The sequence below is a fragment of the Protomyctophum bolini genome (genome assembly GCF_963924005.1).
Source record: "Protomyctophum bolini genome assembly, chromosome: 16".
NCBI classification, from domain to species: domain Eukaryota; kingdom Metazoa; phylum Chordata; class Actinopteri; order Myctophiformes; family Myctophidae; genus Protomyctophum; species Protomyctophum bolini.
In genome coordinates, this window is record NC_137877.1 from 30772210 (window position 1) to 30783471 (window position 11262).

An 11262-nucleotide genomic window follows, 5' to 3' on the forward strand; every position below is an offset into this window, starting at 1 on the left:
TAGGTTGTTAGTAAAATCATCATATCAAACCAGCGACAAGAGCCAGTTAGGAGAAAATGTCTGCATTTAAATCTTCCGATTAATCACCCCTGAGGGACGTTTTATTGGCTGATCATCTTACAGCTGAAATGTCATGCTTCCTACTGATTCTTACACTTCTTTCATTACTCACACTTTTAAGATATTTATCATAAAATGCATTAGACTGGGTCTGGGCTCCCTTAACATTTTTTCCCCCCACAGAGCCAATTTCAAGGCTCTGCCTGAATGCGTTTTATTTGAACACAGCCATAGAGGGGCTGGCTATTTCAATGGCTCTGCTCCCATCCTCCACCACACACGGCTCCTTTGTTTCATGGCTGAGTGCAGCGATCATTATGGACCTGATGTCACAGGCTGCTTTGTAAAGTTGCAGGAAACTGAAGAAATAACCCGGGCATAATGGGTTAATCATAACCCAGTCCTCGACTTCTTTCCCCACAACCGAAAGGACATCACCACCATGGCTTGCTTTCTTGCTCAGGGGACGATGATAATATTGTCTAAAGTTAATTGTGCAGATGCATAATTACATGGCTAATTTGGAAGCAGGTGTCCCAATAATTTTGAATAATTGAATGCTAAATGAAGCTGGGCCTATAGCTCCTATGGTTTTCACAGTCTAGTAACTACAAAGACTTGAATAAATGGTCAAAAATGTTAAGTTACACAATCCCTATAGGTATTACTACCTAATAGTACTATAGGTGAGGTATTAGTTAGGAATTAGTTTATTGTTATTATGTTCATATTATATCAAGTTCAGTCTAGTAAGAGGTTTCTTAACCTCAAAATGTTTTTTTGTTGTTTCTATTCTTGATGTCTAATCAGGAGAATCAATCTAATCATGAAATCACTATTTCATTGCATTTCATTGTACTTCATTGCCATAATCAACTATGAAGAAGACCATCAATTCTCATTACAAGCATTATTAAACTTTGAACAAATGCAATACAAGCCTTTAAAAAAAATACCACGCCTGACTGGTTTCTGTTTTTGCAGTTCCTCTCTGTGTCTGCACACACTCTGAACACCAGACCGTGAAATCCCTAATATCTGTCTCTGTATTGGGTTGAGCAGCCTCCATTACACACATCACATGCATGGACGCACGCACAGTGCATGCAAGTACATGCACACATAATCATGCATGCCCAGATATAGGCATGCAACCGTGGCCTCTCTACACCGGCATGTCCCAGGCTCATCCCACACAATAAGCCTGGGTTATACTGGGTTGCATGTGTGTGTCACACACCAAACATAGGTTATCTACAAGCTCACAACGCCTCACAGCACTACAAGTTATGAGGTTGTACTGTAGGTTGGCTATATCTGGCAAGCAACACCAGAGCGCAACTACAGTCAGGATAAATTAAGCATAGGTCACCCAGCCTCTATCGAGTCTATCCCCTCTCTCAGCTGTGATACTCCCCTCTGCTATACATCCATGAATCTAGTCATTGGCTTCCTGATGCACCAGATATATCTCCTACCCCTGGGAATCACTGCCACATTAGCTTCCTGATAGATACTGACGTTCCCATTGTGCAAGGCAAGTCTAATGAAATGGTGATGATGATATTGACTCGGGGCTGCTTGCCAGCCCTTCCCCCGTCTCTCTATACCACACACACATGCACCGGCATATTCCATACATACAACATGCATACCTACATACAACTAAGATTTTGAATAAACCCATAGTTCTATACAAACTTTTTTCTCTTCTTAGTTAGATTTTGAAGCCAATAAATATGCCAGTGAAAGAACTTCTGAATTAATATCATAGTTTATTCATGATGTCTTCCCTTCAAGACAACCAGAAGCCCACTGTATAGATCTCACTGTGTTTACACCTGACAAACGCATCCATTGTCACACAGTTAAGCGACTCTTACTCCTGAAGTAATTATCATGGCTTACAATTATCTAAATAGCCTCCTCTTATTGACCGCATCGGTACATGGCTTGATTAGTCTAGGCAAAAAGCGGATTCTGAGGCGGGAGATTAATAGTCCACACTAGAGACAATAACTTGTGTCATTCAGATGTTTTGTGATGCGCTTAACCTCAGAAGTAATTACACTGCATCTAACCAGATATCTGAGTTCTGATTGCGTTTATGTAGGCTACTCTAAAAGGAAAGGCCCATGCACCCTTGGACCAATAATTCAATGTATTGCCCTCAGATGTGTGGTATGTACAGTATATGGCAGTAGCAAAATATAATTATTCTTGTTCTGAATGTTGAGTTGTGGGGCAGGACATGGAATCAGTGTCTGGATGCTGAACTGAAAATGATAAACAACAACAATAATGCCATAATAATTTGTACCAGTGCTGTGTTCTGCTGCGCTGTCATTTTAACACAAGCCTTTCTACCTCACTTAGCACTTTATCTGTCCCTCTCAGCACAAACCACAAGACACAATATTCCCGAGAACAGGCTGTCTTTATAAAACCTTTTCATCCAGTAAAAAAAGAATGAGCACTCACATTGCATATTATTAAGCCATTAAAAACCACTTTAACCCTATATACTTCATTGACAGGGGCCCTTCTTTCTACTTCTTTCTCCCTCTCTACATTAATCACTTTGCCGAAGACAAGCTCACATCGTATCACAATGCAAAGCTTGGAGATCTGCTATTTTTGCATAATAGAATAGGGATTGCTTGGTTTAAGTGCAACTGTGGCTACAGCTCATTTTGATCGAGTTTCTTGCTAGGTCTACTGTATGTTGAGAAAGAGTTTGTAAAAGGGCATAGATGAAGCTGTAGATTAATAGTTAATACTTTGAAGATCTCTCATACAGACAACAAACTAAATGTTTCCTCTTCAAAACTGGTTAATAATCACATTTCAGAGAGTATTTGATTATTCAAAAAAGAAGAAAAATAAACTAATTATTTTAATCATTACCTTGGGATGATGATGCATGTGAATTTTAGTAATTTCACAACATAGGGCTACTATATGGTCTCACACGGCAGAAATACATGCAGTAGCCATCTACAATGTTGTAACTCTTATCATGAGCGATTCCGTTAGTCTTGCGTTAGTGCATGTTACAGTTCCAAGATTGTATCGGCTACAGATTAAATGTACAGTATTGCCTTGCTCTTGAAGTTGTCAATTCTTTAGAGGTCTGGATAGGCATAAATCTGAGAAAGCTACACACAATGGCCCTGAGCGGGCACGATGATTGTAGAGACTTAGGGCGTCAGCAAGCTATTGTGAAATACAGAGTTTATTTATCTGCTTTGTGGGGATAGTGTCACTGCAGTCTGTATATTTCTCACACATTTATTTCTCTGAATAACAGGCTCAAAGAACTTGACCTAGACTTGAGATGACTGATTGCAAGGGTATATATAAATTATACTATTGTTGTTTACCTACTATTTACAAGAAGTTAAGTTAAACGATGTACTACTGAATGCAGGGACGTGCACACAAAGTTATCAAAGGGGGCTGCCCGTTTACCTGTCTGTAAAACAATTGCCCTCTCCAGACCACGAATGCAGCATTTACTATGGTGAAAGAAATGCAAATGCCCTCCTCTCCTTTCCATGCCATATCAGAAGGCAGCATTCAGGAGAAGTGTTTTTTTTTCTCAAAGTCTCCTGAACTTGAAGCAGCATTTTGCATTGAACTAATTTGTTTAGAAATCCATGTCGTACACCGCATCTCCAGTAGATAAAGAGTGCAGGGTTGCATCCCAAAAATAGCTGATCTACAAGCTCTCAACGCATTGTGAGCTGATCTGCTATTTTGGGCCAAAAGTGCCCTCTTATGGGATTTCAGCCCCTGCCTCTCTAACACTCTGCACGTGCCTGACTGAATGTATTATAATAGACAACCCACTTTCCAAGTTTATAAAAATCTATAACAATCCCCTGTGATAGGATGTAGTGAATGACTGATTGTGAGTAGTACAGTTGTAAGTTTAGACCATAGCATGAAAAGATGTTTGCTTTCACAACGATGCTAGATCTTCTTCCCTCGGGCAACGTGACATTCCCCTTGGACCAGAGAGGTATCGAGGTGGAGACTCACAGAAACGGAGAGACTGACAGGATGGCTCATGATTGATGAGGAGAGTCACACTCTAGGACGAGTTTATTTCAAATTATTTGATAAGCCCTGCTACACTATAGAGATACTCAATTACACATTCATTAATCCACCAATCTTTATGATAGCTATGATGATCTTGCTTCATTCTCTCCTGTCTGTGTTCCAACATGATAGGATCAAATCAAAGGCTGAGATCTGTCAAATAGTTTTCAAGTTATCAATTACATTGGTAGGCTGGGCTAATGCATACAAATATGACGATAGCAAGTTGATTTGTATTCTATATCAGTATTCCTTTCACAAGCAGAACCAGGCCAGGTACAACCTCCTAAACAAAAATGTACCAATACCAATTCAGGGGTTGAACGTTGGGGTATAAGACAAAAATGTCAAATTTGAATTATGCTTTAAGTAGCATGTGACAGGTCAGGGTTCAGTGTACACTACACTAGCAGAAGTACTTGGATCCTCGAACCGTAGGAATTTCTATCTCTGGGACCCTAAATGTATATCATATATATGTATACATATAGATATATACTTCCTCAGGACCCTTATGGGTCCCCGGACCATTTGGGAACGTCAGTGGTGGTCACTGGTAAAATGAGTGTGTCAATGTCATTCACGCGGGGGAGGGGTATATCATTAATAATAATAATCACAAAATAATGTACAGGTCAGGGACCGGTCAGGTACACTACACACTAGCGGAAGTACTTGGATCCCGGAACGTAAGAAACCACTGTGCAGTGCCACCAATGCTGTACGTACTGCAGTCAAGTCAGTCAGTGTACTGTAGTGGTTGTTTTGAAGTTGACAAGCAAGCAGCCATCCGGGATCCAGACATCCAGGGAGTCGGGAGACATGGGTGGATCGCAGAGTGTCGACATACCCGGCGGGGGCACGGAAGGTTACCACGTCCTCAGAGTAAGAGAACAGAACTGTCACCTAAACGTTAAGGTCAAGTTAACTTACCAGTACCACACCTGGTCATCTTACCAGCTAGCTGCTAGCAAACGTGCACGCCACCTGCCTGCAACTGATGAATGTTTGTAATTTATATAGAAGCTTAATTCAGACGTATGTCTGCTAACCAGATGCGACTCACCCATTCGAACTGACCTCTTCGATCATCACCAGTGAACGGAACGGCTTAGCTCTGGTCCATAGCCCGCCCCTAATGCCGTTGCTGCTGCTGCCAGTGCCAGCATTAGGGCTACGGGTCAAAGCTAGGCTGTTTATATGGTCCCCCTATGGTCCCATCATGATAGCTAGCATCCTAGAACTGTCATGTGTTCACTGACATTAGCCCTGGGAAAAAAACCAGTAAGGAGCGTCGCTACGTGTGGGGGCACCAAGCCGGGGCGTCGGTGGATGTTGGTTGTTGAACTTGTAACTGATGATTTTTTTCCCAAGACATATGCGCCTATTAGATGGCTGTTATGTGGTAGCCTATGGCTTAACAGTTTTATAGCAGATAGACTCTTAGCTCTGGTCCATAGCCCTAATGCCCTTTGCTGCCGTTAGAGTAGTAGAGCTCTAATGAAGGCATTTAATAGAGCAGAATAGTCAGAATTCCGTATCTCTCAAGACCAGCAACACTCACCACTTGTCAGAACCACTGACAACTGTAATGTTGTTAGTAGGAATAAAAACAGACGCACCAGAGAGTTGGGGGAGTGTCCTGTCTCTCTAAAAAAAGATTCCAAGAATCCCAGAATTGGTCAGAAATAAAAACAATACTGGCTAAATGCTCTTGTAAATAGAGTTGTGGGGTGCTAAGCTTTCCCCCTTCTTTTTATTGGAAATCCACATACAAAACACATCAGGTAATCAAGCAGCACACAAAAACCAACAACAGTACAATTAACCAATAAAATTAACTTGTTGATTTGGGGAATAAAGAGTTATCATTTCAAATTTTAAATTCCAAATCCAAATAAAAATAGAAGTTGGGCAATGTTTTAGAGAATTGTAGCTTGTGAATATAGAATTTATCATAATACCTTGTGGGGTGCTATCACCTATGGAACAGACATTTATTTTATGCATTTTATTTGAATGACATTTTACATTGTTTGTTTATTTTGCAGGTGCAAGAGAATTCCCCTGGTCACCGTGCAGGACTGGAGCCATTCTTTGATTTCATTATTTCTATCTGTGACAATAGATTGGTAAAGCATTTAAATCACCATTTCACCAATTGATCGTAAGCAGCTGGCAGATCTGCCACTTCAAATAGTAACACGTTATATCACTATTAACAACATGACTTTGTTGATCTGTGACAGAACAGAGACAATGATACCCTAAAGGAAATACTGAAGATCAATGTGGAGAAACCAGTCAAAATGTTGGTGTACAGCAGCAAGACACTGGAGTTGAGAGAGACAATGGTCACACCCAGCAACATGTGGGGAGGCCAGGGGCTGCTGGGGGTCAGCATTCGATTCTGCAGCTTTGAAGGAGCTAATGAAAATGTTTGGCATGTTCTGGTGAGTGTGTTCTTCTCCAGCTGTTCTGACTGCTGACATGGTCTTTAAAATTATGTTCTTAGACTGATGCTTGTTGTTTTTTTGTAGCTTAGAACAAGAATTCTACTGCATGCTATTCTGTATGCTTTTGTGTCTCCAGGAGGTAGAGGCCAATTCCCCTGCAGCCGTGGCCGGTATGAGACCCTTCACTGACTATATTATAGGAGCCGACACAGTAATGAATGAGGTAGCTGCTGCAACAGGATACAAATAAGATGAAACTACAATTATTACCAAGGACATACCTATTTAACATATATACAGTATTTTAACTTGTGTTTATTCAACAGAGTGACGATCTGTACTCCCTCATTGAAAGTCACGATGGGAAGGGACTGAAGTTCTATGTTTACAACACTGACACAGACAGCTGCCGGGAGGTGGTCATCACTCCAAACTGTGACTGGGGTGGAGAAGGCAGGTATAACATCACAATAAGGTTAATCAATCATCTGTATGGATTTTTACCAACAGCAAGCTGGTTTAGAAACACATGTCGGGAAAAAAGGACCTGTGATGCTTTTTGACCATTGGTTTGAATGGATGACTGACAGGCTTCTTTTCCCATTGTCCACTATTGCTTATTATTACTCTGGAGGGGCAGTCACAGATTCCGTGTGCTGGATCTCTTTACGCTGTAAGCGAGCTATTCTGCCCACAGTAGCTGACCACAGCGCACCTCAGGCCACTTTCACTGGCTTAGTTAAAACGGTGATGCTAGAACAGTGGGTCGTGCTGGAGTCTGTCCGGCTCCCCGCGACCAGTCTAGGCACAGAAGACCTCCGCCGCGGAGGTCGAGGGACAGTAATGGGAAGACTTGGCATCAAGGAAGAGTGGAGTCCGATGTAAAATTGACCAATTTGGTCAACATTTTTTAAATGTGTGTATATATAAAATATGTATTAATATGGAAAACTGTCTCAAGTAATGTAATTAGGCGTTGTGGGAGGGAATCGAATGGCTTGAGCCCAATATCTTAGGGTACCTCCTTTTTATATTGCTTGAAGTATGTTATTATATTATTGATCTTCTTTCTACTGCTTCTCCTTCTTGTGACTTGGCACACTTCTGGGTTAGTCTGTGCCACACTTTATAGGGTGACATGACGTCGTGGCCTGACGTCACGCCACTGACCGTTTCCGTGACAACAGTCCCCCATGGGTCCGGTATCGGATTCACTTCTTAGATCGGTCACGGGGATTCGGATCGATTTCTTCCCTAGTGGTGGCTGCTTCGGTGGGTAGTTCTGGGAGTTTGATCAGGCGTGCTAAACCCACTGAGCTGTGTATCACTGAGCTGTGTATAACAGCCTACATGTGTTTATGAGAAATGATTTGTGTTGTTTGGTACATACTAGACAGCCCTTTGGTCCAAAAAGAGAAGGGCACTGCACTGCTGCCGATATTTGTAATTAGTAGCCTAGCCTGTCATTGGCAACACCTGTTATTTTATGTCAAGATTGGTGGTGCCCATACTATAGCCCGTTAATGAAAGCATGCCCTGTAATGTAATGACGATTTCCTGTATCAGTAGGGAGCTGTCAAAGGGCTGGGCTTTATAGTTCAGGGGAGGGAGTCGCATGGCTTGAGCCCAATATCTTAGGGTACCTCCTTTTTATATTGCTTGAAGTATATTATTATATTGATCTTCTTTCTACTGCTTCTTCTGACTTGGCACACTTCTGGGTTAGTCTGTGCCACACTTTATATAGGGTGACATGACGTCGTGGCCTGACAACAGTGTCCACTTGTGACAACTGTGTCCACTCTTCCTTAGTGCCTACTCTTGTATCCCGAGGCGGGCAAGACATACATACAGGACTGCCACAGCTTGTTTGACACAAACTATTCATTTTAGCCGATAAATAGATCAAATATACAAACTGCTTCACATGAACAATGTCGGTGTTAAGAGCTTCGATAGGAGATATGTTTTATATACACAGATCTACAAAAAAATGCATCAGAAACAGTATCCCAGTCAGTCAATGACATATCTAATTTGCTCTTGTTTGGGTATGTTTAGTAAGATGCAAGAGTTATGATAATGACATTTAAAGGGTTTTAGGCTGCTTGCCACAAGCTGCTATAATATGACTGTCATTTCTTGGTGGTAGTGCTACCTTTTTCACTCAATGTATGATTAAACCAGATAAGCCCTATATTATATACTTTGTTGTAGGCCTACGACAAATTGCAAAAATAACCAATATAGCTTGTGACATGTTGTGAGCTTCCATTTGTTTTGAAAATGTTGCCTATGAATGGCATGAAATGCCCAAAATAGGAAGACCGGTTTGACATTGGTTAAACTTAAAAGAAAAATGAGAATAAAATAAAATACAAATGAGGCGCTTTGTCTAGTCTCCTAAACGTTGTGGATGTTGTGTCTATACGTAGCCTCGGATGTGGGATTGGCTATGGCTATCTGCACAGGATACCTACACTACCGTTTGAAGAAGGCAAGAAAATACATTTCCCTGCACCGATTCCCAGTGAACCATCTCCTCCACTCAAGGATGGCTTTACAGAGGTATGCAAAAATAATGTAGTTTGATTATCCACTATACATAGTCAGACATTGTCAGCTTGTTCCATTCTTTCCACACAGTTAACATAATCTCGAGCTTCTGCAGGAATGCAGAATCCAGGCTGAGTTGCATTTTATACAAAGTACACTTTGTTTGGGGCGTCTGCTGGCCTAGCGGTCCAGGCACATGCCACATATGTCTCTCCCCTTCTCTCCCTCCCGCATTCCTGTCCAGCTTCACTTCAACTATCAAAGACAGAAGAGCCAAAAAAAAAGTACACTTTGTTTTATAGGTGCAGCTCTCAGCAATCAGCCCTACTGTTCCACCTGCCGTGCCATCTTCTGTAACTGTCACCAGATTAGAAGAACATCTCGCAAGCCTGTCAGTCAGCTCAGCCTCACCCACTATCCTTAGTGCTGTGCAAACAGGTATGCTGCTGCCTTTCACATTATATATTCAAATCTTGTTTCAAACCAATTGTTAGGATCAGCATTTAGCAAGCAAGAGAAGAGCATTTACTAACTTAACAGACCTAAGTAAAAAAAGGTTGTACTACACATACCATGTATGAGAACCATGACAGAAAAAAGCGTTCTTTAACAATGATACGTGACGGTAACAGCATTTCTCCCAAATGCAGGAGTTCCCACTATACCAACACTGCCTACCCCGGTCACCTCATCCCTGACCCCTCCACCTCCTGTCAATATTTCCACCACATTACCAGGTTTAGTAAAAAAAAAAAAAAAAAAGATTGCATCTATGCAGCTCTGGTTGCCATCACCAGCTAAGATTTTATTCTACATGACTTTGCTACACCTCATAGCATTTCACTGACCCACTGTGCTTTTTTTTTTTAACATAGGTTTAATACCTTTACCTGGTGGTCTACCACCTCTACCCAATTTGCCAAATCTAAATATCATGCTGCCAGATTTGGGCAAAGTATCTTTACCTGGAGTTAGCGGATTACCACAAGCAGGTACTATCATTTTGTCAGATTCTTAAAATGTGCAATTGATTTTACGATCACCTGTTCTGACCAGTTTGAATAACTTTGGGACACATGCTGGCATGAATAATGTACCCGGCCGGGTTGGATTCAACCTTTAATTCTAAATGTGCTGTAAATGTCACGTATTCCAACACGAGAGGAAAAGTATTGTACACTCTAGCCCTATATGCTTTAACTTTAATGATGAAGTTTCAGCCTACAATCAATCTTCAGAATTTTAACGTTGATTTGAAAAAAGGCCTGTAGGCATTACAGTGAGACATTTTCATCTTAAGTTTTGTGTAATTACCTTTCCTGCTGTATTCCACAGGTTTTCCACAACTGGGTCCTCTTCCTCCCCTCACCCTGCCAGGCATGCTGCCCTCTCAGCTTCCTGCAATTCCTGGCGTTACTCTGTCTCCATCAGACTTTGTTCTGCCCCCTATAGAATCGACCATCAAAACACCTGCCATCACACAGGACACATATTGTTCCACCATGAGCCACATGGTTAATAGTAGTTAACTAACAGGTGTTGCAGTGTCCTGAGGCCTCCTAGCAGACATATCTCCCAATCTGGTTTGCCTGCTCTTAAAATCTGTACAATTTTCATACTTTAGCCAATTTATTACTGTACATAACACCCTTTTCATGAATGCCTTTCTCCTATAGGCCACATGGCTTAGGAACCATTGGTGACAAAGGCTGCTTACTCAGTGACTTGGTGATGGTTTACTATACCAGACAGAGCGTTGCTGTTGAATTAGAAGTTAGAATGGGCACTTTGAACATTTACTTTTGATCAAATCCCCTGGCTAATCTAGGGTTTGTAGGTAAGGTGTCTGGCACATAAGTCACTGGCACTTACCAGATCAACTGAGTCGAGTATGGGGGATAAACTAAACGTCTTGTACATTAACTTATAGATGAGTTCTTGATTAAAGGATGTATTTTCTCTACCTTGTCTCTTGCCTTTTGTTACATTTGAAATGGTTGGTCATGCACCAATGTATATAATGAGCAATACACAAAACTGGATTCACATTCTGGCTCAACAGTCAATTGAAAGTAAAATACAG

General features: G+C 41.4%; 1 protein-coding gene across 2 annotated transcripts; it reads left to right on the forward strand.

Moving 5' to 3' along the window:
* The first annotated feature begins 4776 nt into the window (after positions 1-4776).
* Positions 4777-11142, forward strand: LOC308330221 (Golgi reassembly-stacking protein 2-like). Of its 2 annotated transcripts, none has more exons than XM_080784998.1 (10): positions 4777-5052; positions 6219-6299; positions 6417-6620; positions 6760-6846; positions 6950-7080; positions 9059-9191; positions 9482-9617; positions 9830-9916; positions 10055-10171; positions 10515-11142. In XM_080784998.1, exons 1-10 carry the CDS (start codon positions 4990-4992, stop codon positions 10706-10708), a joined length of 1233 nt encoding a protein of 410 aa, XP_080641124.1. In that variant the 5' UTR covers positions 4777-4989; the 3' UTR covers positions 10709-11142. The 2 variants fall into 2 exon arrangements, with proteins under 2 accessions (XP_080641124.1, XP_080641125.1); XM_080784999.1 differs by having other exon boundaries at positions 5024-5052; positions 6422-6620.
* Positions 11143-11262: the final 120 nt, after the last annotated feature.

What these genes read in the sequence shown, in the direction of transcription:
- LOC308330221 (XM_080784998.1), top strand. Translation starts at nt 4,990, where the DNA reads ATGGGTGGATCGCAGAGTGTCGACATACCCGGCGGGGGCACGGAAGGT. An exon ending in CCGACACAGTAATGAATGAG is followed by an intron (nt 6,847 to 6,949) that starts GTAGCTGCTGCA and finishes TTTATTCAACAG; the next exon opens with AGTGACGATCTGTACTCCCT. An exon ending in TCAAGGATGGCTTTACAGAG is followed by an intron (nt 9,192 to 9,481) that starts GTATGCAAAAAT and finishes TTTGTTTTATAG; the next exon opens with GTGCAGCTCTCAGCAATCAG.